General features: G+C 50.5%; 1 protein-coding gene across 5 annotated transcripts; it reads right to left on the bottom strand.

Annotated features, from left to right (window-relative positions):
• RBM41 (RNA binding motif protein 41) lies at positions 1 to 26645 on the bottom strand. 5 transcript variants are annotated; one of them, XR_012791671.1, is made up of 9 exons: positions 26515 to 26645; positions 25539 to 25643; positions 22659 to 22851; positions 20729 to 20918; positions 20095 to 20651; positions 19524 to 19674; positions 16965 to 17180; positions 6950 to 7192; positions 1 to 6524 (listed from the first exon to the last, which is right to left on the bottom strand). XR_012791671.1 is itself a non-coding variant. In XM_075581806.1 (8 exons), exons 1-7 carry the CDS (start codon positions 26520 to 26522, stop codon positions 16987 to 16989), a joined length of 1398 nt encoding a protein of 465 aa, XP_075437921.1. In that variant the 5' UTR covers positions 26523 to 26645; the 3' UTR covers positions 6592 to 7192; positions 16965 to 16986. The 5 variants fall into 5 exon arrangements, 4 of the variants coding, with proteins under 4 accessions (XP_075437921.1, XP_075437923.1, XP_075437920.1 ...); XM_075581806.1 differs by lacking the exon at positions 1 to 6524 and having other exon boundaries at positions 6592 to 7192; XM_075581808.1 differs by lacking the exons at positions 1 to 6524; positions 6950 to 7192 and adding an exon at positions 11644 to 14343.
• Positions 26646 to 27023: the final 378 nt, after the last annotated feature.

The raw sequence follows: 27023 nt of genomic DNA, 5'->3' as shown, positions 1-27023 counted from the left end.
CCCCCCTTTTTCCCCACAGCTGGAGAATAAATATATTCTCCCACCAAGTCTCCCGAGCTTTTTGCTTTCTTCGCCATTCAAGTAGGTTCCCCGGGTTAAAGCATTATTCCCCTTCCAGCGTTTTAGGCGCCTCTGAATTTTGCTTCTCTTACTTGGAAAATGTATCCCTTTGACATTCCAAGAAACTACTTGCATGTACGTTTTATTTGACGGGTGTGATGATATACTTGCGTTTCTCCAGCTGCCTGTGTGTATATATATATTTCTCTCTCCCGCAGTGCGCTGGGCATGGTACCCTGTGTTTACTTTTGTTGCTGATGACCTTGAGTCTATGAACTGAAACACATGTTGCACAACTATAACATAACATATACATACAGGAAAAGATCAATCGTGTTGATTTACCTTTTTTCCAGGAGCAGCTAATGCAGCGGTGGTGTGCAAACTGGGGGGGGGGGGGCACCACCCAGGGGGGGGCAGGAGAATTTCTAGGGAGGGCGCGCCGGTTACAGGGGCCCCGCACTCTTCCCCACGGCATTTAAATTAAATGCCGGGGGAGGCGTGAGGCCTCTGTAACTCCCTTACCTGGTGTCGGTCAGGTCTTCGGCGACGCGTCGCCATGGTAACGCAGCGGGGTCAAATGACGCGGCGGGGTCACGTGACGTGATGTCCCCACAACATTTAAATAAAATGCTGGGACAGCGCGCAAAGGCCTCTGTAACTCCCTCCTACCTGTTCTCCAGCGGCTTCTGGCGCCGCGTCGCCATGACAACGTGGAGTCAAATGATGTCGTGGGGTCAAATGACAGATAGAAGGTAAGGGGGGGGTACAAGCAGGGAGAGTGAGCAGAAAGGGGGGCGCAAACAGAAAAAAGTTTGTGCACTCCTGCTTTAAGGTATTTAATAGGAAGCTTTCCATACATTTCTAAGGATTACAATTTTATTTGTAACAATAACATCTCTGCAGCACTTTCTGACTCTGCTTGAGTGAGCTCCTTCTCTATGGAGTCTGCCTGTCCTAGCAGCTGCCTCCCACACCCGGCTCCTATGGATCAGATGCTGTTTTCTCGCAAGCTTATTGCTGCACCAGAGTAGGCCTCCCCATCACTTACCCCAACTGGTCCTTGTTAGAATAAGCTGCACTCACATCTCTCTGTGGGGCCTATGCAGAGAGCAGCGAATTTTAAAATTGGCGAATTTATTAAAAAGTAGCTTTTTTGGAGAGTTTTATTCTCCATATGCAGAAAAGTGCGAATTCTGCTATGTTTAACATGGATGCGTGTGGCGAGTTTAAATTGGCGAGATGCGCGCTTCAGAAACGTGTAAAAACAAATTTGCGCCTTTTTTTTCCCTTTGCAATGGCCGCGAGCGGCAGCTTCTTGCCAGTTTTTTCTGGCGAGGCAAAAAGGAGACAATCGCGCCATTTTATTGGCGCGAACAGCCGCTAGATGCCGTTCGCGCCTCTCTGCATACGGATATTTTTAAAACTGGCGAGATTGAGGTTCTCGCCAGCCGCGAGGCGAGTTTTACAAATAGAAAAGAAAAATTGGCGCGTTTTTCGGAACTCGCCATTTTCTGCTGCTTTCTGCGCGATTTTCTCCAAAAAATGGCGAATTTCGAAATAGCGCTGCTCTCTGCATAGGCCCCTGTGTCTCCATTGGCCATCAGGATGTTATTGATGCTGTTACAAGGAAACCTGCCTCCTCCTTTGCTCCATGCGGATGAATAACTCCTCTTGGCTTCAGCATTTATAGCCCACCAACATTCAAGTGTATTATGATGTCCCGATGAGCTCACGTGACCTCACAATGCTGTTTTCAGCTGCCTAGCCAGCTAAAGGCAGACAGTATTTTGACCAATGAGTGATAACTACTCCAGGCAAATGGCGCAGCTGCAACTTAGCCACACCCTCCCATTCTGATGTCACCGATGACCCCATAGTTTTCTGGCAACAATTTTCTACTCCGTTGCATTCCTACTTTATGAATGAAATAGACATATACGTGTTAGTCCTGTTGCGATAGTGCAGGATAAATAAGTACTTCAATATGAGGTGATACCTTTTTTTACTTGGCCAAACCATTCCTACTTTAATAACCAAGCCTGGATGCCTGTGAAAGTCTCTGTATAAAGAGTTTTCTAAATGGCTAGTTAGTGGCTAGAAGGTGATCAATCATGATTGAGGATTCTAATGTGAGACTCCAACATAATAAGACGATATTGCCTAACCGTATGTGACAGAGAGTGTGTTTATATCAGGGCCATCAGTCAGGGCCACTTGTATTAGCAGACCATGTGACTGCGTAATGCTAAAGACCCCAACAGTAGGATAAATGAATGAATGAATGAATAACCAGATACTTGTAGGGGGGACCCCTAAACATAAACTTGATAGAAGACAGGTACTGGGTTGCAGTCCCGGATGATAAGCTCACTGATAAGTGACGCTGTTGTAAACAATAACACCAGGAAGATTGAGCATAATAACACCCTATAACGTACCAATTGTCTAAATAAAGTCCTGAACAGGAAAACATGTAGCAAGCGATTGACTCACTCTGAGTGCTGCACAGTCCATGCGATCCAAAGGTGAGGGGTCCCCAGGTGTGATTCCGTCCAAGGGGTCCCCAGGTGTGCTTCCGTCCACAGGTGAGGGGTCCCCAGGTGTGCATCCGTCCAAGGGGTAGGCTAGTAGAGAAGGAGAAAAACTGAAAGAGCACTACTGTAGGTATTAAAAAAGTAGAAAGGAGAGTGCTTATCCCATAAAAAGATTATTTACTGGTCATGGAAAAACAGGGCAATCATAATATAATTGTAGGGTTGCTTAATCAAGAAAAGTGGGAAAACACTGTCGACAGGCTCAATGATTCACTGCTCTGTAGTGACAGACCCTGATAGAAAAAGGATGATGTCAAGCAGTAACAGAAGTAACAGTAGTCCTGAGGAATTTATTTTTCAATTCTAAATTAGAACTGAGCCAGTTCAGGATGAGGGGCATCAACTGCCATTCAGCCCAACCTACTCCAAAAAGCGGAATTCCTCGGGTGGGTTAGACTTATATACTCGCCAATGGTCCATGTCAGCATCTTAAAAAGTGATTCACCCCTAATAACAAACTGCCCACACTACACACATTGCACTCTCACACCAAGCCAAGCCAAGCGAAACAATGTTTGATCTGTGGCACCTGACCCTGTCCCCACTCTGAAGCCTACTTCCTCTCTCTGTCACTCCCCGTCTCCGTTGTCTTTGGGATGGTGGTGGATGTTAGGGAAAAGAAGGAGTTTCCAAAAGCGGGGAAATGGATGTAGAAACAACAGAGTCACTTCTCACAGCAGGGGTGGACTGTGGATCCCAACTAGGCCTGGTGTGCCCTGGTGAAGGAGAGGAAGTTGGTGACCCGGAACTAGATCATCATCACGTCTGGAGAGACGTGACGCAGAGTGTGGCTCATGCAGCATCTCCAAAACATCATGGTGCTTTTCTGAAAATGTTGCAAAAGACCACTCCTTTCCCGGGCATCCTCCACTCTTGCCCCTAAGCACTGCTGCATGACAAATTATGCACTTCAGCACTTCAGAAGAGCTCAACGATCCATGACGGGGCAAGCTGAAGTGTGTCCACACCATACTCGTGGCTCCTCTTGGCAGGCAACTGTAGCCCTATGCTGCCTGCGACCTCGGGGAGGAGTCTGGAATGCCAAGACGGGAAGTCTGGGGACTTACACCATGACTTTGATGAGAGGCATGTCCACGTTCCTCTGCCTAACCTTCTCCAGGACAAGACTCCTTGATAAGCTCATTGGAAGTCACCATCAACATGGCCAATGTCACCCTCAGCTTCTCCAAGTTCCACTGGGGAACACCCTGGACCTGACGGGCTTACAGCTGTTGTGACCTCGTGACCACTTAAAGCACTCTGCTACCCTACCAACTCCTGCTGCCAGCGGTTCTACCTCCTGAATCCCCATCTACCCACCTGTTGAAGCATCCACCACAAAAGCTAGAGAAGCAAAAGCAGCCTTAGAGGTGCTTGGCATAGCAGACTCAGGGGGTGCAGCTGAAACCAGATCCAGGGCCACTGTGTCAAAATCTGTTATGGTGGTCCACACCAGATTAGACATGGACCCAGCTCCGGCAACCCTGACCCCAGCCTGCCCTACAAGCGCACACATGATGTCTGGATCCATCTGCTCCACACACCTGTTCAAGCAACAGGTGGTCCTGTGTGCAGGAAGCCTCAACAGTCTTTGTCACTGTTGAGATGGAATCAGGTGAGGTCAAGGATGGCAATGAGGAAATAGCAGGGGACAAAGGTGACACTGACATCAGAGTTTTAAGCAAAGAGTCGCCAAGAAAAACAAATTAACGCTACTACCTGCTTCCTTTAAAACAGGGCTACTTTTCACAACAACCTGTTCCCCTGAAACAAACTGAACAGGAGCAGACCGTTCCTCATGCACGCTTTCAACCGGGAATAAAGCAGGCCCAGTACTTGGCATACTCCGGCACCTGATACCAGCAGGAACATCAACCACTGCTAATGCTCTTCCGCTCGCACTGCCTACTGAGCCTAAAATAGATGACCTGCTCAGTCTTACAGGATGGGCACGGGCAGAGCCCCTCCTGCCTGGCTGCCACCACTCATTATTAAAACAAATAAAAATGAATGGAACATCGAAAATAATATTGACAAATATATATATATACATATATATATATACACACAAAACGGAAATAGCCATTGTTAGTCCAGTTGCGATAGTGCAGAATAAATTAGTTATAAATATATATATATACATATATATTGTGTGTGTGTGATCTGAGTGACTGTGTGTGTCTCGCTCTCTGTCTCTCTCACTCTCTGCACTGCAGCCAGCTCCGTGTCTCACCCTCTCTCAGATCGCTGGGGGCGTGGCAGCGTCACGTGGCAGCGTCACGTGGCATGCTGTAATTTCAGTTAGGTGTGATTTTTAATGACAGATTACTCCGCTGGGGGTTTGAAAAAAATTCCTACTGCGGATTAATCCTTTGTCCTTTGTTCATACAATGATGCATTAGAAACAGAGACAACCCACGGAATGGATTTACCACAACGGGGGGTTAATTTAAAGCCACACAACCGAGCCATACAGTATAGGGGGATTTCAAATAAATTGGCACGGATCGAAGTTGCAAAAATCCGTAGAAGGATTTTGCAGGGAAAGCCCGGGAAATTCTGAAAAACTGAATTCGACAGTTCCACCCATCCCTACTCCCTACCAACCGAGCCCCTGCAGAGGCCAACCTGTTATATTGACTTATAGCGGACACAAAAAAACATTTATTTAAAGTATATCGTTATAAACCTAGCAATAAACTGTTACATGTTTGATGATGTTGTCAGAATAAAAGATTAATAATTACTTTATGTTTATACCTGCTGTATAAGTTTAATGAGTTGCAATGTAGTTTATGATAAGGTGCTGCAACTGGTAAACAAATAACGAGTATGCGTGAGAACGTGCGTGTTTTTTTTTAAGAGGGGCAAAATGTAATGTCCTAAAAGAGCCAAAAACTTTGCAAGAGCTGAGCGGCTGCTCATGGGACCTTCGGAGGAGCTGCCAGCGCCGGGGCTTATGGATGACATTCGGGATTTGAAGGTGGAAGTTGTAGGAGAAGAGGGAGTTAGGCAGGGGACTCGGATAGAGAGATGTATAAATTGACATAACTGTAAGGAGCTGTCAATAAATTGTTTAAATTGCCACGTTGTACTACGTTTTCCTCCAGACTCTCCTTTAGGAATTATGGTGAAGGTGCCCTGCTTATTATTTTGAGAATTGTATTAGAATTCTGGAACCGTGAAAGAGGGGACACTACAGTAATACTAAAGGGGTACTCCCACTAAGAGATGTAGCATGGTTTCTATTAGACCGCTACACCCTGGTCTAGTGCGGCTTCTGTCACTTATATTCTTATGCTGGACACTTTTCCGCACATACAACAGAGAAAGCAAACCATTTTGTGGCTCTCATTTTAAGGCACTCTTGGAGTCGTTCAAACTTCTTCGTGCCTCTCCCAGTGTAAGGACCCACACGTAGGGACTGCGTCATTCTATGCAGGCCCTCGGTAGACAGCTATACTGACTACACCACCTGACGTCCCACGGCCTATAGAAAGGCACATCATGTCCTCAAGTGCTTCACAACAAGCTTGCTACCCTTGTGGTAGGTTCTCTGTTTCACTGCTGCTTGGAAGATACCCAGACTTGCTGCTGGCTCTTGCGAAATGCTTGCATCGATTCCGGCTTGTCCTATTACTCTGCTGCTTACTCCCTGCTCTGACTGTTCACTTGATCTACCAATCTTCTGTTTACCACCTACCCTGACCTGGGATCGCCTGAGTAAACAATCGGCCTGCTCCTTCTTGAACTCTCTGCCTACATCGCACCGCGAATTTGGTCTCCTGGTTCCAGCTACCAATGAGCGTCCCTGTTCTCCTTTGAAACTTGACAGTTTGTGAAGCCAAGAAAGAAGACTCCGTCCACCTGGAGAGATATAAGTGAAATAAAAAAAGAGTGCAAATTGTGCACTGTATATTCAATATACTGTATCAAAATAATCAAATCGTCAAATAGTCAAATATGTGAAATAAAACATAGAAGGTGAACATGTAAAATGTATATATCGTCCCTAAGGGTCCTTATGCAGCTCATGGAATACAACTAACAGAGGGTAAAGGGGGCAAAAAATATATAAATTAGGTGCACAATATAATGAAATAAAAAATCCTACTCACAAGAAGTGGGTAAGATTCAAAGACAATATGAGTCCTAAAGTCAACTTGGAATGGCATGAGGATGTCTGGCAGATACTCATTCACAGACAGCGCATGAAAAGTCAAAATACAAGGAAAAGGCGTAGTGTCAAACTGGATTACATGAAAACCGGAAGCTGTACAAGTTACACTCACAATTAGCCCAAAGGGCATGCGCAGATAGACCACAGCGGGTCTCGCATGAAGAAACCATTCCAGGCATTGTGTCTGGTCTCTGGAGGCTGGAGTCCCAGTTTCGGTGTGAGACACGTCTGTCCGTGACGTCTGCGCTGCAGTCGGGTCTCGGTCCTTCTTCCTCTCCTCAGGCACCGATTTTCCCAAGCGGAGGCTCAATAGAAAGTCTTCAAGTATTAGAATGGCCTTATTCTAATTAAGAGGCTATTCCGTGTTAAAAAAAAAGGGGGATTAAAATATCAGTTATCTTGAAAAATTCTGCCGTAAGTCCATCAGAGCCGGGTGTCTTATTTGGGGCCATCGACTTAATGGCTGCCGCTATTTATGACGGAGGTGGGAGAGGTGAGAGCTTCTTGCTCATTTATTTCTAACTGAGGAACTGTCTCAGGAAACCACCTATGAGGTCCTCCGCATCTTCACCAAGGGTGTTAATTAAAAAAAAAACATTAAAGGCGGTTAGAAATTTGGAGGGTTCTTTAACTCTCTCTCCTTCCTATCTCTGAACTTCTGAGATGAGCCTATTCTGTCTTTTCTTCTTATCATCATTTATTTTTTTAAGTAAAAGCACGCCTCCTCTTAAGGGGATACGCAATACTTTACAGTCAGTTTAAGAACAAAGTAAAATTATATGCAATTAATTTGATAGACAAGAAAAGCCAGAAGGAAATAATGAGTCTTACACCGAGCAAGAAACAGTGGGAACGTTGATATACGCCTGAGCCCTGGTGAGTTCCAGACCTCTGAAGCTGCACATGAGAAGGCACGACCACCCAGCGCAGGATGCAGAGAGGCAGACCCCACTTGAGGACCCGAGATTATGGCCAGTACCTCCCTGAGGCATTAAACGAGACAGGAGATAGGCAGGCCCCTGGCCTTGCAAGGTATTAAAGGCCCTTACGGCCAACATGAAACAAACCCGGAAGATCACTGGAAACCGGAGCAGATCGGGCAGGATGGGATTAATATGCTCACAAGCGAGAAACACCTCAGCATCCGAGCAGCAGCGTTCTGCACAAGCTGGAGCCTCCACATTAGATACATCAGTTGTCTTGCATATAAGGCATTCCCATCATCCAACCGCGCCAACACAAAGGCATGGGGCAGTGACTCAAAGTCTATAGACGACAGGAGTGGACGCAAACTCTGAAGAAGCCTCAGATAAGAACCTGAGTCTTAACAACGGAGTATCCTTGGGCTCGCATGTTGAGACTCTGGTCAGAGAGGATGCCGAGGTTACGAATCTGGGACATGGCAGCGGCTGTACCCCATTGAATAGGAGCAGCTTGCAAACCCCCTGTCCCATACTCAGGTGTCTTGCCCAACCTTAGTGTTTAAAGGGATTAGTGCTATAGCTGTCTATGGAGTCACAATTATTACCATGCATAAGGGATCGCAAATGATTATATTGCATTTCCCGTATTTCAGTCTTTAGCATTGAGATATATTCTTGGGGTGGCAGTTTATTTGATTGGATGCCTGAAAAAAACAGGACAGGTCTATTAAGACCATTCTCCCTCCACTGCAGCGGCAAATGAGAATGTTCACAGGTAGTGTTAGGACCTGCACACTGGTCATGCCGTGACATGGCTGCAGGCTTATAACGCTTTGGCCAAAGGGTTTAACTAAATGACCCTTACTCATGAGAATACGAACAGTGAAGTATTTAACTGTGTATTCTGTCACATTGGATGTAGCATTGGGTAGTTTTGTCTTTTGTTGTTTACATTTGGCCACACTCAGTAGCACTTCTTTTGACACACACACATATATATATATATACACTAGCTGATATACCCGGTGTTGCCCGGGCGTGGAAGGGCAGGGGGCATGGAGTGGAAGGGCGGGGGGGGCCAAGGGGCGTGGAAGGGCGGGGAGGGCAAAGGGCAGGGGGGCAAAGGGGCGTGGAAGGGCGGGGAGGGCAAAGGGCAGGGGGGCAAAGGGTACGGAGGGGTGGGGGGGGCAAAGGGCAGGGAGGGGCAGGGGTGCCAAAGGGCAGGGAGGGGCGGGGGTGCCAAAGGGCAGGGAGGGGCGGGGGTGCCAAAGGGCAGGGAGGGGCGGGGTGCCAAAGGGCAGGGAAGGGCAGGGGTGCCAAAAGGCAGGGAGGGACGGGGGTGCCAAAGGGCAGGGAGGGGGGCGGGGGGGCCAAAGGGCAGGGAGGCCAAAGGGCAGGGAGGGGCGGGGGGGCCAAAGGGCAGGGAGGGGCGGGTGTCCAAAGGGCAGGGAGGGGCAGGGGGCCAAAGGGCAGGGAGGGGCAGGGGGGCCAAAGGGCAGGGGGGGCCAAAGGGCATGGAGGGGCAGGGGGGGCCAAAAGGCAGGCAGGGGCAGGGGGGCCAAAGGGCAGGGAGGGGTGGGGGGGGGCCAAAGGGCAGAGAGGGGCAGGGGGGCCAAAGGGCAGGGCAGGGGGGCCAAAGGGCAGGGAGGGGCGGGGGGGCCAAAGGGCAGGGAGGGGCGGGGGGGCCAAAGGGCAGGGAGGGGCAGGGCGGTCTAAGGGCAGGGAGGGGCGGGGGGGTCTAAGGGCAGGGAGGGGCAGGGGGCTAAGGGCAGGGGGGCAAGAGGGGAGGGACGGGGGCAGGGAGCGAGGGGGGCAGGGAGGGAGGGGGGCAAAGGGCAGGGGGGGCAAGAGGGCAGGGAGGGAGGGGGACAAAGGGCAGGGGGGGCAAGAGGGCAGGGAGGGAGGGGGCAAATGGCAGGGGGGGCAAGAGGGTAGGGAGGGGGCAAGAGGGTAGGGAGGGGGCAAGAGGGCAGGGAGGGAGGGGGGCAAGAGGCCAATGGGCAGGGAGGGGCGGGGGGGCCAAAGGGCAGGGAGGGGCGGGGGGGGGGGCAAAAGGCAGGGAGGGGCTGGGGGGGCCAAAGGGCAGGGAGGGGCTGGGGGGGCCAAAGGGCAGGGAGGGGCTGGGGGGCCAAAGGGCAGGGAGGGGCGGGGGGGCTAAGGGCAAGGAGGGGCAAGAGGGCGGGGGGCAGGGAGGCAAGAGGGCAGGGGGGCAAGAGGGCAGAGGGGGGCAGGGAGGGAGGCAGGGAGGGAGGGGGGCAGGGAGGGAGGGAGGGGGGCAGGGAGGGAGGGAGGGGGGCAAGAGGGCAGGGGAGGCAAGAGGGCAGGGGAGGCAAGAGGGCAGGGAGGGAGGGGGCAAGAGAGCAGGGAGGGAGGGGGGCAAGAGGGCAGGGAGGGGGGGCAAAGGGCAGGGGGGCAAGAGGGCAGGGAGGGAGCGGGGCAAGAGGGCAGGGAGGGAGGGGGGCAAGAGGCCAAAGGGCAGGGGGGCAAAGGGCAGGGGGGGCAAAGGGCAGGGTGGCAAAGGGCAGGGAGGGCAGGGGTCAAAGGGCAGGGGGAGGGAGGACAGGGGGAGGGAGGGCAGGGGGAGGGAGGGCAGGGGGCAAAGGGCAGGGGGAGGGCAGGGGGCAAAGGGCATTGGGAGGGAGGGCAGGGGGGAGGGAGGGCAGGGGGCAAAGGGCATTAGGAGGGAGGGCAGGGGGCAAATGGCATTTGGAGGGAGGGCAGGGGAGGCAACGGGCATTAGGAGGGAGGGCAGGGGGGGCAAAGGGCATTGGGAGGAAGGGCAGGGGGCAAAGGGCAGGGGAGGGAGGGCAGGGGGGGCAAAGGGCATTGGGAGGGAGGGCAGGGGGCAAAGGGCAGGGGAGGGAGGGCAGGGGGGCAAAGGGCATTAGGAGGGAGGGCAGGGGGGGCAAAGGGCATTGGGAGGGAGGGCAGGGGGCAAAGGGCATTGGGAGGGAGGGCAGGGGGCAAAGGGCAGGGGAGGGCAGGGGGAGGGAGGGCAGGGGGCAAAGGGCAGGGGGGGCAAAGGGCATTAGGAGGGAGGGCAGGGGGGGCAAAGGGAATTGGGAGGGAGGGCAGTGGTGGCAAAGGGCAGGGGGAGGGAGGGCAGGGGGGGCAAAGGGCAGGGGGAGGGAGGGCAGGGGGAGGGAGGGCAGGGGGGGCAAAGGGCAGGGGGGCAAAGGGCAGGGTGAGTCAGGGATGCGTTAAATAACCCATTCCCCTGCGTTTCCTCACCTTGCACACGGCCGCGCTCCTCTTCATCCTCGGGCTCCTCCGCGGAGAGGCTGAGACGCTCCGGTGAGGAGGTGCTGCGCCTCCCGCGGGGAGAGGCGGAGACAGCCGGAGGAGAGGCGGAGACAGCCGGAGGAGAGGCCTCTGGGACGGGGAGCGGCCTGTGTGAGGGGAGCGCCGCGTGCTCTGTGTGTGTGTGGGGGGGGGAGCGCCGGGGGGGGAGCACCGGGGCGGGAGCGCCGGGTGAGAGGAGAGCCGCGTGCTCTGTGTGTGTGGGGGGGGGGGGGGTGAGCGGGGGTGGGAGAGGTGAGCGGGGGGGGTGAGCGGGGGGGGGGTGAGCGGGGGGTGGGGGGGTGAGCGCCGGGTGAGGGAGTGGCCTATGGGTGGTGAGAGCCGTGGGGAGGTGAGAGTCCCCCGCTGTGTCCCGGGCGCTCGCTCCGCTCCCTCGCTGACTGTAGCGGCGCTGGGGGGGGGGAGGGGAAAGCGCGGGAAAGCGGGAGACCCGGGGAGAGGAGGAGGTGCGCGCGGGTCCCGATGAGCGGTGTGTGTGTGTGTGTGTGTGTGTGTGTGTGGGTGTGTGTGTGTCGTCACTCCGCCTCAGGCCAATGAGAGGTGTGCGGGGGCGGGCGGGCCAAGTCCAATGGGATTGCCGCTAGGGACACAGGGAGGGACACAGGGAGACACATACAGACAGACAGACAGGCAACGACACATAGGACACTTTGAGAAATATATAGTAGATATATTTATATTGTGGGCTCTTCATTCATTTATATTTACATACATACATACACACACACACTCACTCTTACATCACTAACATTCAGGGACCATTTAACACCTCAAGCCATAAATCGCATCTACACACAGGAGAGGGATATACACAGATAACATTCCAAGAGACCGTGTGCTTTTCCTCATTCTCCGTGATCTCCACCCAGGTTTGTTGAAGTGGTTGAAAACCCTTTTTTGATTTGGCGTCTATCAATGACAGCATTAATGTTCTTAGCGTTAGATTTATCCGTTATTTTTTATGTTTCCTATTCTTTGCCTTGCAGATTTCCTAAGAAACATTACCGCCTGGTCCTCCTTCCCCTTTCATGCTGGGTTCCATGTAGGGATAGATTCTTGTTCCCAGCATTTTGGTCTAAAGTGCTTTGTTCCTGGGTTTGTCTCAAGATGAGCTGCTGCTGCTCTTATGTAGGGTGAATCTGCTTTGATAGGCCTGAGGTCCCAGGCTGATGATCTGATGTTCTTTCCATAACATTTTTTTAATGTACTGACCATTCCTAATCTGAGAGACTAAGGGAGTGAAATACTGAGCACAGTTTGTTAAATGGATTGCAAGATTTCCTCAATAGGGCGAGCCCCGTGAGTCACGTCGCCCAGTTGCTTTTTCAAATTTACAGGTCTTTCTTCCTTCTCTTCTGAAGGTTCGTGTGGACCGTCCTCAGCCACCAGGAGCCGATTGTGCTGGGCTTTAGGATGCATTCTATATGAATGTCCTAACTTAGCACAGAAATTGCACCCGATACTATTGCTGCGGTGCTGAACCACATCCTTGGATAGGCTGCATCTGACTTTGTCACAACCCGAGGAGAAAAAATTTCAGGAGCCACATTTAAAACAGGACGTGTTCCCACAAGCAAACCGCGGCCGGCACTGCGCCGCCACAACACCTCGCTTCAGGGCGCCTTGCAGCTTGACATTTCGCTGCGGGCGCACCGGCGTGGCCAAATGTCTTGCTCCTCGCACTATTTTTAAACATCCCGCCACTCCGACGCGTCATCTTTAAATGTCCAGTGTGCCTGCCACTCCGAGGGGTGCGGGGGACATTTAAAGATGGTGCATCAGAAGCAGCGAGACATTTCAGCATCGCGGGACATTTTGGGCGCACCGGGAGCACAGGACATCACTCTTGCGCGTCGAAGTCAGGTGGCGAGTTTCACTGCGGCGAGGTGTTGGTGCGGACAAATATCCCATCCCGATACTGAACCCCTGGTGGGAGCACCGGCACGCCCCCTCTCAGCGAGGCTCACCTCTAATACTGACTACAGAGTATCAGGGATGGGGGACACACACTCTTGGGTTTCTATTTAATGTAGGATAACCTCCTGACTGCAGATTATCAGGGGCAGGCTCACACAGTCCTGGATTTATATCTAATGTAGGGTACTTTTTATTTGGCACGGTGCCCCCCTGACTGTGCCAGATGTACCTGCGATTACCTCACGGCGCTCTCATTATCCTATAATAAACTTATATAACCATATAATCAATCTCTGTAATTATCCCACCAGCCCCAGCGCACACAATTAACCCCGGGACCCTGACCAGGGCAGGGCCCGTCGGCACAAAAAAACAACTGCTCGGAGAGGAGATAGTCTGCAGGGCTCTGTGTGTATATATACACAGATAGATATAGATATGCATACATTGTGATGTGTTTCAGTGCCTGCGTGCTGAGGTCAGAGCGGGATACTATCCCGGAAGACATGCTTCTTATCTGAGAGTATTGTACTAAAGTCATATACTGATGCTATTACATTATACCTTATCAGGGACACATCTGGGACATCACATGTCACTGGGGATACAACCACGATAAAAGGTCAGCACCGGGGAGTGTGGACAGTACACCCTGCTGACAGAGACCTGTTTAATGGGTGTTTGTGTGTTTCATGTTGTGGGTGTGTGTGTGTTGCATTTTGTGTGTGAGGGGGGGGGGGGATTGTGTGGGTATTGGGGGGGGGATTTGTATGGGTATCGGGGGGAGTGTGTGTGTATGGGGAGAGGGAGGAATAAGTGTGAGGAGGGGGTGTTGAGGAAGCGGGATTGTGTGAGAGGGGGTAATTAAGTGAATAAGCAGAGAGATGGGGTTGGAAGGAGGTAGGAGGGGGAGAGTGAGAGAAATACATCGGGAGAGGGGGGAATAGAGGCGGTGGCTCGTGAGGAGCTGTGAAGGGGGGGGGGGGTTTCGCAAGGCCACTGACACGTGGGGAGGCCACGGTCAAAACGCTAGTCCTGAGCCCCGGAAAAATCTTTCGCCGGCTCTACCTCTTCGGTACGTCAATCGAAAAAAAGTCCATAGAACAAAAGCAGATCAGCTGGCTCTTAATGTCCAAATTAACAAAATCCGAGTTTACAAATATCCAGTCTCTGGCCAGCGCAACAAGATGAAATACCCCCACATCTGGGAAGTCCAAGACCTCCTTCTTCTCCAAGTGATTGTGTTCTGGCAATATGAGCTTTGTGGTTCCGGTTATGCCTAATAACATTTGTGAAATATCTATGTACTTTGGAAATACCCTTCTTCCGTAGAGCCAGGGGTAGTGTTTGTATTAAATAAGGAAGTCTGTGGAAATAAATAATTTTAATTAAAGCAACTCTTCCCGACAACGATAGTGGTCATTTCATCCACGCAGAGCTTTCTCTCGATTGTAGCTATGATTGGAATATAATTAAAGTTCGTATCATTTTTATAGATTTAAAGGAGAATGGATGCCAATGGTGTGTATTTAGGCAATCTGAATTCATTCCTTGTAGCAACCTGATTGTTGTAATTGGAAATGATTACTAATAGTAACCATGAGGGTTAAATGAGTGTGATCAACTGCAAAAAAAAAAGCCTATATCAATTGCAATATCAATATTACTGGTACAGCCTGATTAGTCACTTGCTGAAATATGCCACTCAACCAATGCAGAAATAAATACCCCCCCAGGGAAGGACAGGGATCCTGATAACATTCAATCTGTTCCTACAACAAGATCGCTACATCAGCTGTTTCCCTAGGAGTTCCGGGAAAGAATGCTGCCCCAGATCTCCTGCACTCTCACAGATGCGACCATCGGTAGTGACGTCTGACTACTGAATACCCAACATGCATGATTTGCCACCTAGTGGCTTCATCAGGGGTGCGATCAGGAGTGTTCTGACCAAGTTACTGTATTGCCCATTAGCTTTAACAATTATATACAGTATCTAAAAGTTGAGTCTTAACTAAGTTACTATCTTGCCATTCATCACTTTGGGCAGAGTCTGCCTCCTATTGAGCCACTGACACAATCAGACACTGCTGGAATTAATTAGGTCTGTATTATAGTAAGCGCGTGCGCACGTGCGTCAATGACACATACCCGCCTCCCTATGACAGTGTATCTAGTGCAGGTGCGCGCACGGCAGAGAGCGTTGGCACGGAAGAGGGCGTTGGCGCGGCAGAGAGCGTTGGCACGGAAGAGGGCGTTGGCGCGGCAGAGAGCGTTGGCGCGGCAGCCGTGTGGAAAGATAAAGAAATGTGTCTTTACGAGTGGCTGCCGTGCCACGTGACACTGTGAGCCAATCACAGTGAGACAGGTAAAAAAAAACCAGCCTTGTGATACCATGGCCACGCCTCCTAGTCACGCGCATCATCGTTTGGCCTATATACACAACGCTTGCGCCACGTGCACGCGCAACGTCATGCGCGCAAGCGCTAACTATAATACAGGCCTTAGGCTGCGCTTGTAGTGCCGGCGACGCAACATCGCGGCAAAACAAATGCATTGTCGCCGGCGCTTACAGTGCACACGAAAGCGACGCTACCAGAAATCTGGTAGTCACTGATATTTGATTCTTTCGGCGACGGTCTCCCCTTGCGGCCAATCAGGAGCTTCTCCGCCCCTCTGCCTTCCCCTTTTACGACGTCAGCCAGCGACGTCGCCTAAACTTCAAACACAACTCATCGCAATGGCGACGTCATCGGTCGCGTCGCCAGCTGTAGAAGCGCAGCCTTACACAGGCAGTGTGGGCTGAATATAGGATTTTTTCAGTTAGTTTGGCAGAGAATCCCCACTTTCATCACATACCCGCTTTCTGCAGACATATGGCAACTTCTTTCCGCTCCCTGCGCCTTCGTACAGTGTGGAAAGTTCATTGCATAGCTGTATCCCCACTCCATCATGCTCTATACTGTTGGCATTTCTAGCTTTTTGCACGATTAGTACTTGGTCTGTGGAGAGGTGCAGCTTTATTACCGCGTCTCTCGGGGGGGGGGTGGAGGGGGGGGGGGTTCTGTTGGTTTTGATCTTGGTCTGAGGGCCCTGTGCGCTCTGTCCATCCTCCACAAGTATGCAGTGGGTTTGTCACCTGGGAGAACATCTTCTGCAGTTAGGGTTCTAGCTCCCCGTTATCAGGGTCTTCAATCTGATGGAGCATGTTCTGCATAGTCTCCTCGTTCTTTTGTTTTGTGGGACACATACTCCTGGGCCTCTGATGTTGTTCTCGCCTCCATCTGCAATTCATCCACTCCCCCAGCGTGCGAGCCTACATCTTTTTTAATTTCGGACACTACTTGTTTGACCATTTGCTTAATGTCCATTAGATTTTTAACGTCGTCTTCAGTAGACAGATTAGCCATGTCGGCCTCTGTGGCGGACTCTGCCTGATCTTCTGCAATTTCTGCCTGTCCCTGGGGGAACAAGATGGCGCTCGCGACCCGTCCGCTCCCCATCGCGGCGGTCTCATCTTTGATCGCCGTTAGAACTATGGTAGCTATGTGATTTTTATTTTCTTTCTGGGCATCCTGGGTAACTTTGGGGTTTTAAGCTATGCTTGTTTTTGGGATGCATTGTGGTTTTAAGCTTTGTAAGTCTATCTTTTATCCCCTGCCTGCACAGAGCTCTAGCTTTAGGCAGCCATCTTGTCTGCTGCGGGCCACGCACCTCGCACCTCACCCGACAGTGATGTGTTTAGTGGGTTCAAGGGTCAGTCCCATGTAGGAGCAAAGGGACCTAATGACAGGGACTTGTTTAGTGGGTAAATCATTGATATTATCCTACATAAAAAGAGCAGTAGAAATGTATTATACAGTATAAAATGGTATCATTTATTTGATTGGCAACAAAGCATTTTATATACATATATATATATAGATAGATTATACATATCATACATACATCGTACACACACACACACACACACACACACACACACACCTTTATTCTCTGCCCCTCACTCTCAGCTGTGGGTGAGATGTGACCCTGGAGAGGACTGGGCCACGTGTCCGTGAGAGATGGGTGTCTCACAGGGCTGGGGGATGCTGGGTCTTCCTTCTGCCTCCGGCGGGCGTCTTGCGAACTCGATGACCAGTGGGCGGCCCTGGAGCCGGAACCCCAAGAGGAGCTGGAGAGCGGAGCGGGCGAGCTGGGTGTCTGAGAGAAACAGGGATGCCCGTCACACCCCAAAATGACATTGAGACCAATATAAACACAAACACCACCCCCAAATCACCCAGAGACAGGCCCATGGCACCTGAAGATCATCCAGACGCCCATCACACCACAAAATCCCCCAGAGACACGCTCGTCACCAAAAATTGATCTGATACGTGCCAGTTATACCCTAAAATCAACCAGACTCACCCGTCACACCAAAATCACCCAGACTCGCTCATCACATTACAAAATCCCCCAGAGACACGCTCGTCACACTCCAGACACACCCATCACACCACACCACATATACCCCAAATCATGCACACACGCCCGTTACACCCCAAAATCTCACACACACCTGTCACATCCCCAAATCACCCAGACACCCCCGTCACACCCAATGCAAAGAGACATGCCCATCACACCCCAACTCAACCTGAGAGCCCAGCATCTCCCTTAATACACCCTCCCATTGTCCCACTTTCACCCCAAACTGACCCTAGTACCTTCACATTTTCCCCACTTCCACCCACAATTTACCCAAATACCACCCCAAAACCACATCCATTATCCAGCGTATTCTCAGAATCCCACTGGGGGACATTTTCAACCTTCTATTGGGGGCAGTTCTTGGCATTAAGCAACCCCAAATGGGCAGTTCTCATCATAACAGACCCAATGGGGCAATTGTTGCGAGTATGTATGTACATGTTTATGTAGGGCCTCCCATGTACATAGCGCTTTACAGCAGGAATACATCCGAACATACAAACATAATGGGAATAAGTGCTTCATACGCACTGTAAAAGTAAACATTAGAAAAAGGAGCCCCTGTCCGAAGAGCTTATAATCTAAGTGGTAAATAGGGAGAACTTAGAGACAGGAGGAGGGCGTTCTGGTAACTGCGGCTGCAAGGGCCACGGTCAGTGTATGAGATGTATAGTATCAGCCACGGAGCTACTCATACTCTTCGGTAAAGAGGTGTTTTCAGATGGTGGATAGAGAAGGTGCTAGTCGGGTATTGAGGGGAAGGGCATTCCAGAGGTGCGGGGCAGTCAGTGAGAAAGGTTTAAGGCGGGAGAGGGCTTTAGATACAAAGGGGGTAAACAGAAGACATCCTTGAGCAGAACGCAAGAGTTGGGATGGTGCATAGCGAGAAATTAGGGCTGAGATGTAAGGAGGAGCAGAAGAATGAATAGCCTCATTGGACGAACCGGTCACGCGACCCAGCCGTCGGAGGACAGAAAGAAGGAGAGCCAGAATTCAAGGTCAGAGAGAAAGACAGAAGGGGGATGAGTAGAGGTAGGTGGGCGATAGATGACCAGCACGTGGAGAAGGAGAGGAGAAAAAAAGCTGGACAGTGTGAGGCTCAAAGCAAGGAAAAGTAGGAGAGGGAGGTATAGGAAGGGTTCGGTACCGGCAGATTGAGGAGAGGAGAGCCCCACGCCTCCACCCCTGCCATCAGGGCACGGAGTGTGGGAGAAAGAAAGGCCACCATAAGAGAGGGCAGCTTCCAGAGCAGAGTCAGACTGAGTGAGCCAGGTCTCAGTTATAGCAAATAGGAGCAGAGAGTGAGAGAGAAAGAAGTCATGCACAGAGAGGAACTTGTTAGAGAGGGAGCGAGCATCCCAAAAGGCAGAGGAGAAAGAGAGAGGTTGACGGGATGGGTCTACACCACAAGGAGGACAAGTTGAACGTGGGAGACGAGGACGAGAGCATGTAGAAATACGGCAGTGAGCAGGATTGGGAGAGAGATCGCAGCAGCAAGAAGGAGAAGCATGGATAGAAAGAAAATGTGCAAGGATTTGTAGGGGTGTGTTTTAGTGCAGGGGGAGTAGTATCAGAGTAGTATCTAAGGGCGCAGATAGGAAAGGAGTTCATGTGAACTGAGGAGTAGAACAGGAAGGGCGATGGAGATATATGAATAGAGTCACAGGAATAATGAGGCTGGTAGAAAGAAACGTGTAGTTTGGAAAGAAAAGAGGTCAGAGCAAATATAAATAGTAGATGAGGCCTGGCAGGGGTGGGAGTGCATGTTTAGTGTTGAGAGCTGTGTGAGGGCCGAGCACTGAGGATGAGGTTTGGGTAAGTGGTTATCCCATTGTCAGGGCAGCTAGTTGCATTATATACACCCCAATGAATGGGAATTAGTGGCATTAAATACCCCAGTGCAGTCGTAGCATAATACCCCAAGCTGTGCAGTTACATATACCCCCACGCAGGGGCAGTTAGCAGCATTATTTATAGCCCCATTGCGCAGTTAGCAACATTATATATACCCCCACACGGGGGCAGTTGGCAGCATTATTTATAGCCCCATGGGGCAGTTAGCTCCCTCACCGTGCAGGGTGATGAATGCCTGCCCCCTGAGCCGGCCGGTTAAAATTCTGTACTGGATTGGGGGAGTAGGGGGGGTGGGCTGGAACCGAGAGAAGAGAGCGACCAGGTCACCTAGAGACACCCGCGGGGAGAGATTACTGACACGGAGCACCTGAAAGAGAGAGGTGGAAGTGAGAAAGCGAGAGAGAGGCGAGATAGAGAGGCGGGGGGGAGGAGGAGAGAGTGGCAGGGGGGAGGAGAGACGGAAGGGCGGGGGAGAGACGGAAGGGCGGGGGAGAGACGGAAGGGCGGGGGAGAGACGGAAGGGCGGGGGGACAGACGGAAGGGCGGGGGACAGACGGAAGGGCGGGGGACAGACGGAAGGGCGGGGGAGAGACGGAAGGGCGGGGGAGAGACGGAAGGGCGGGGGAGAGACGGAAGGGCGGGGGAGAGACGGAAGGGCGGGGGAGAGACGGAAGGGCGGGGGAGAGACGGAAGGGCGGGGGAGAGACGGAAGGGCGGGGGAGAGACGGAAGGGGGGCAAACAGGAAACAGGAGGTGGCTGTGAGAGGGGAGTGTGCGGATGTCTCACCGCACTGGGCTCCCCCGCTCTGTAATCCCTGCACCGCGCCAGGCTGCGAATCTCCTCCAGTGACGCCCGATTCTGCAAGATCTCTTCCTCTGAGACAGACACTACTGCCTCCCTCACTGACCCCACCCGCCCTCCGCTGCCCAGTGATGCCAGGGTGCGGCCTGCGGGCAGAGTGAGACACAGCCGTTCTTCCTGGTAGGGCAGCACACGGCTCCTCTTCTCCAGGGCAGACAGCGTCTGTGCCAGGCTCCCATCCTTTATGCCTGTGGGCGTCTCTGCCAGCCTCCCCTCTTCTGTGCCTGCAGGCGCCTGTGCCAGGCTTCTCTCTGTGGTTGCTGGCACCACCTGTGCCAGTCTCCTCTTCTCCATGCTTGCGGACAGCGTCTGTGCCAAGCTGCCCTCATTTGTGTTCAGTGGCAACGTCTGTGCCAGGGTCTCCTCTCCTATGGCCACCGTATGTATCGGACTCCACTCCTCTGTGCCCGTTGGCAGCATATGCGCCAAGTTCCCCTCCTCTGTGCCTGCAGGCAGCGTCGGCGCCAGGCTGCCCTCCTCACCTGGAAGAGAGACACTCCGTTGGTGACCGTTTCCCGCCGCCGTGCCTCTGTCCCGCGCAGCCCGCGGCGGGCGTTACCTTGGTGATAGAGCGCTCGTAGGAAGCCGTGCCGGTCGGTGCCCTGGAACAGAGCGCGCTCTATCTCCATCTGCCGGCGGTTGAGCCGTTTGCTGCCTGCGAAGCGCTGAGGCAGAGCTAGGACCCGCCGACGCTCCGCAACCTTCTCCTGCAGAGCGGCGAGGCGACGGCAAACAGCGTCCGGGGCGGCCTGCGTGGGAGAGTAACACACTGCAGAGCACATCAACCACGCACAGAGGCCTCCCACACGCACAGGCAGCGCCGACCTTCCTCTCTCTCTCTCTCACACACACAACGGCATACTCCCTCCCCCTCACACACAGCGGCGGCCTTCCCAACACACACACAGGCAGCGCCGACCTTCCTCTCTCACACACACACACACACACACACACACACACACACACACACACACACACACACACACACACGCACACACACCAGCAGCCTCCCTCTCTCTCACACACACACAGCAGCAGCAGCCTCCCTCTCTCTCTCACACACACACAGCAGCAGCAGCCTCCCTCTCTCTCACACACACACAGCAGCAGCAGCCTCCCTCTCTCACACACACACACACACACACACACACACACACAAACACACACAAACACACACAAACACACACAAACAGCAGCAGCCTCCCGCTCTCTCACATACACACACACACAGCAGCAGCCTCCCTCTCTCTCACATACACACACAGCAGCAGCCTCCCTCTCTCTCACATACACACACACACACACACAGCAGCAGCCTCACACACACACACACACACACACACACACACACACACACACACACACACACACACAGTAGCAGCCTCTCACACAAATTGAGCAAGAAGAAAATCGGCCTCTGCTCAGCCTTATTATCGCTGAGGGGTGCAAAACTGGGATAAGATAAGTACTCAAAGGAGGAAAAGATCCCTATATTGCAAGCACTCAACCTCTAGTGATTGGAAATATAATTATAAAACTAGTAAGAGATGGATGTCCATCACCACTAATCAAAATAATATTAAGCGTTTATTAATTATGTAGAAACAATAGAAACAATGTTAAAACCTATAACTAATAGCGCTTGCTGATAGTTTCAAATTTAGGGTCTGGAATAATTCCCTATATCACTCTTACATCAGTAGTTCAATGCTCCAGAAAACCAGGGTAGATATAACCCTTTGTCAGAACCTGACAAAGCATTACAATATGCGAAACGCGTAGTGCAAGCTAGGAGGTTGAGCTTTTTGATCACAGACGGCCACCATAGTTCCTCCGAGCACTTTGGACCCAGTCCTGTCGACCGGACGCAGGACCAGGAGCGCACGGTGTCTAAGTGCTGGAGACGACTGCGTGTACCGGAGGCGTTTTTCACTTGAGTAACTTGTTAATTTAAACCAATAAATTGTATTTTTACACTGCCTCTGCGGCTGCCATCCTTAATATTTGTATGGGGCCAATCGTGAGTGGAGGACGCCGGGTGTTGGGGTTTATATAAAACTAACAACGAACAGGACAAGTCGTTAGCTGAGGGAAGGAGTCATTCCAACATACAGAGAACCCATTTTGTGATCGAGCATCACACATGGCCTTGTGAGTACAGAGAATTCAGTTTTATTATATAGCCACATCACCCTGAGAAAGCTTCTCTCATTTCATTGCATTAGTGCAAAACTGTTACTGGCATCACTGGGCATCTCTAATTTTCTTTCTCTTCCGCTCCCCTCCCTCTGTTTTCTATTGTGTTACGAGGATCGCGGGAAGATCCACTTGGGGTTGAGCAGCACCAAACAATTGGGCCAGAATTATATCATTTGCCCTTTTTTCTGTACACATATTTTAACATTTTGTTCATTAGGCACATTCATTTTAATTACTGTTAGAGGGAGCGGCCCCAGTTATCCTACACCATACTTTACGTTCCCCCTCACCTTGCCTGCAGACTCCGGGTCTCTCCATAGCTGGATTTCGGGGTCACTGAGCCCCAGTTCCCGCAAGGCGTCTCTCTCGCCTTCTCTCTCCTGCAGATCACGGAACTGGTATAGTGTCAGCGTGCCGGCCGCCCGTTCCCCAAACGGCTGGTACACGACTCCGGGCGCAAATCGGGCGCGCTTAGAGACACAGCTAATACACGGGAGAGAGCATCAGCTCTTGGGTCAAGCCCTAATAACAGACATGCTGCCCTTTTTGCATGGGGCTCAATAACTAACAAGCCGACAGGCGCAGACGAGGTGCGCCTATACCCAATTTATTTAAATGAGCACAGCTTGGGCGTACACAAGCGGACATGTAACAGCTTCATGGATTACTGTCTGTTCTTTAATTATGCGCCAACGTGCCCTATTCAACCATATTTTCATTTATACACTGCGCAGTATTAAGGGCGTTACGTGATCTATTCATTTGGACGGATTCCAGTCATGCTGAAAACCTTAATTACACAATTTAAATTAAAACAGAATTATGTGCAAATATTATTTATAAATTACAGTTAGCAAATATCAATGATTAGTGTCATATTATTTATAACTAATGTTATAATGAAGCAGATTATCTATAAACTGATAATGAACATGGTGCGCTGTATATAATGATGGTGAGCATCTATACATTGATAGTAAACATGGTGCGCTGTATAATGACGCGGAGTATCTATACACTGAATGAACACGCCAAGCTGTATAATGAGCGAAATTCAGTAATAGCCAAAGCATTACATTTAATATTCAAGGACTCCATTTCCACAGACTCAGTAACACAAGATTGGTGTAAAGCAGATGAGGTGCCTATTTTTAAAAAGGGAGCTAGATCACAACCGGGGAATTACAGACCTGTAAGTCTGACATCAATAGTGGCGAAGCTACTTGAAGGTTTAATACGGGATAATATTCATAAATACCTAACGGAAAACAAAATGTATTAGTAATAGTCAGCATGGATTTATGAAGGATAGATCATGCCAAAGTAACCTTATTTGTTTCTTTGAGGAGGTAAGTAGGAATTTAGACCAGGGTAATGCAGTTGATGTGGTCTACTTAGATTTTGCAAAGGCTTTTGATACGGGTTCACACAAGAGGTTGGTGTACAAAATAAAGAAAATTGGACTCGGTAATAATATATGCACCTGGATTGAAAACTGGTTGAAGGATGGACGGATAGGATACGGTAGAAGGATAGGAAAGTTGTCGTTAATTGAAACTTTTCAGGTTGGGTTAAAGTTGTGAGTGCCTCAGGGATCGGTACTGGGACCCCTGCTTTTAACTTGTTTATTAATGACCTTGAGGTTCACATAGAGAGCAAAGTCTCCCTCTTTGCTGATGATACTAAATTGTGTAAGGTAGTAGAATCAGAGCAGGATGTAATTTCTCTCCAGAAGGACTTGGAGACACTGGAAACTTGGGCAGGTAAATGGCAGGTGAGGTTCAATACAGATAAATGTAAGGTTATGCATTTGGGAAACAAGAATTAATAGGCGACTTACAAATTAGATGGGGATAAATCAGAAGACTCCTTGATGGAGAAGGATTTAGGAGTGCTGGTAGACAGCAGCTTTAGCAATAGTGCCCGGTTTTAGACAGTAGCTGCAAAGGCAAACAAGATCTTACCTCGCATTAATCAGGGGAATGGATGGAAGGGAAGTAAACATAATTATGCCCCATTATAAAGCATCACTCCCTAAAAAAGACATTACGGAACAAGAAAAAGTGCAGAGAAGATCCACTAAATTAATAAAGGGGATCGATAATCAGACTTATTTACATTAGAAAAGAGGCGTCTAAGAGGGGATATGATAACTATATACAAATATATTCAGGGACAACACAAGAAGCTTTCAAAAGAACTATTAATTCAAAGGGCAATACAAAGGACACGGGGTCATCCCTTAAGGTTGGAGTAAAGGAGATTTCACCAGCAACAAAGGAAAGGGTTCTTTACAGTAAGGGCAGTTACAATGTGGCATTCATTACCCATAGTGACTGTGATGGCAGATACACTAGGTATCTTCAAAAAAAGGTTGGACATCTTTTTAGAAAGGAAAGGTATACAGGGATATACCAAATAAGTAATCATGGGAAGGGTGTTGATCCATGTATGTAAGGAAAGACCGAGGCACGACGGATTTCTGCTAGAAACGTGCTTTAATAATAGCCAGTAGTTGACGTGTCGGCCTCCAAGGGCCTTTCTCAAAAGCAAGTAGCATTATGCCATGATATTGGGGGTACCACGCAGACATTCCCGGACCGGTATTTGTATTGCCTTATTTTCTTTTGGGGAGTGCAGCATTATCCTTCACATTTGAAGGATGATGATCCAGGTAGAAATCTGATTCCATTATTTGGAGTTAGGAAGGAATTTATTTCCCCTTATGAGATATCATTGGATGATAACTGTAAGTACGGATATCGGATAAAGTATCTCTCGTCTAAATGTAGCATAAGGTTGAACGTGATGGACATATTTTTTTTTTTCAACCTCATCTACTATGTAACTATGATGCCAAGAGTCTATACACCAAGAATGAACACGCTGCGCTGTATAATGATGACGGGTATCTATACACTGATAATGAACATGCTGCGCTATATAATGGTGTTGAGTACCAGTACACTGATAATGAACATGATGTGCTATGTAGTTATGCTGGGTATCTCTATATACTGATAATGACCATGCCGCGCAATATAGTTACTGTATGCCTAGTTTCTATACACTGATTATGAATACACCGCACTGTATAATTATGCTGAGTATATCTATACACCGAAAATGAAGATGCCATGGTGTATAGTGGTAAAGAGTATCTCTCTCACCCCTGCAGTGATGCTCTGGTGTCCAGTTGGTTCTGGAGCAGGGCTCTGAGCTGCCTCTCACCCTCGGTCTCCAGATCCTGGGGTTCCAGGGGCTCCGCAGTCGCCCTGTGCGGGTGAGAGAGGAGGTGGTCACCCTGCACCCTGACCCGAAGGGCTAACACTCTAATCTTTGTAATACAGACATGACCTCACTGAACCCAGGAGCTCACACTCTGTGTGCAATACAGGACGCACTCACCCCAGGAGCTGACATTCTAATGTATGTAATACAGACACATGACCTCACTGACCCCAAGAGCTAACACTCTAATGTATGTAATACAGACACAGGGACTCACTGACCCCAAGAGCTGACACTCGGTGTCTAATACAGGACTCACTGACCCCAGGAGCTGACATTGTAATGTATGTAATACAGACATGACCTCACTGAACCCAGGGTCTGACACATTGTGTGTAATACAGGGCTCACTCACCCCAGGAGCTGACATTCTAATGTATGTAATACAGACACATGACCTCACTGACCCCAAGAGCTAACACTCTGTATGTAATACAGACACAGGGACTCACTGACCCCAAGAGCTGACACTCGGTGTCTAATACAGTACTCACTGACCCCAGGAGCTGACATTCTAATGTGTCTAATACAGGCACAGGGACTCACTGACAACAAGAGCTGACACTCGGTGTCTAATACAGGACTCACTGACCCCAGGATCTGACATTCTAATGTGTCTAATACAGGCACAGGGACTCACTGACCCCAGGATCTGACATTCTAATGTGTCTAATACAGGCACAGGGACTCACTGACACTTGGAGCTGATATTCTAATGTGTGTAATACAGACAGGGAATTACTGATCGAAGGAGCTGACATTCTAATGTGTGTAATACAGGGACTCACTGACTCTGCGCTGTACAGGTTATATCCAACTCAGGTACATTAATATTCTACAATACTCAGCACCAACCTTCTCATTGTGACTGCTGCCTGGGAGGGTAAAACTGCTTCCGGGGGGAGAGGGGGAGGATCGAGGGGAGGGGAGGGGGAGGATCGAGGGGAGGGGAGGGGGAGGATCTAGGGGAGGGAAGGGGGAGGATCTAGGGGGAGAGGGAGGATCTAGGGGGAGGGGGAGGATCTAGGGGAGGGGGAGGATCTAGGGGGAGGGGGAGGGGGAGGATCGAGGGGGAGGGGGAGGATCTAGGGGGAGGAGAGGGGGATCTAGAGCCGGAGGAGGATCTATGGGAGGAGAAAGGGGGATCTAGAGCCGGAGGAGGATCTATGGGAGGAGAGGGGGGATCTAGAGGAGGAGAGGGGGAGGAGAGAGGGGATCTAGAGGAAAAGAGAGGGAGGATCTAGAGGAGAGGTGGAAGAGAGAGGGAGGATGAAGAGAGAGGAGAGAGGGAGGATCTAGGGGAGAAGCGAGTGAGAATCTAGGGGAGGATAGAGGGAGGATCTAGGGGAGGATAGAGGGAGGAT

The sequence above is a fragment of the Ascaphus truei genome, unplaced genomic scaffold (assembly GCF_040206685.1).
Source record: "Ascaphus truei isolate aAscTru1 unplaced genomic scaffold, aAscTru1.hap1 HAP1_SCAFFOLD_1603, whole genome shotgun sequence".
Classification (NCBI taxonomy): domain Eukaryota; kingdom Metazoa; phylum Chordata; class Amphibia; order Anura; family Ascaphidae; genus Ascaphus; species Ascaphus truei.
The sequence above is the reverse complement of the archived record's forward strand: the minus strand, read 5'-3'. Positions and strand labels throughout refer to the sequence as shown.

Coding starts and splice junctions, on each gene's coding strand:
- RBM41 (XM_075581806.1), bottom strand. Junction 20,919..22,658: donor ACCCGGAGTCTGCAGGCAAG/GTGAGGGGGAAC, acceptor TCTCCCACGCAG/GCCGCCCCGGACGCTGTTTG. Junction 19,675..20,094: donor GAGCGGGGGAGCCCAGTGCG/GTGAGACATCCG, acceptor TCTCTCTTTCAG/GTGCTCCGTGTCAGTAATCT.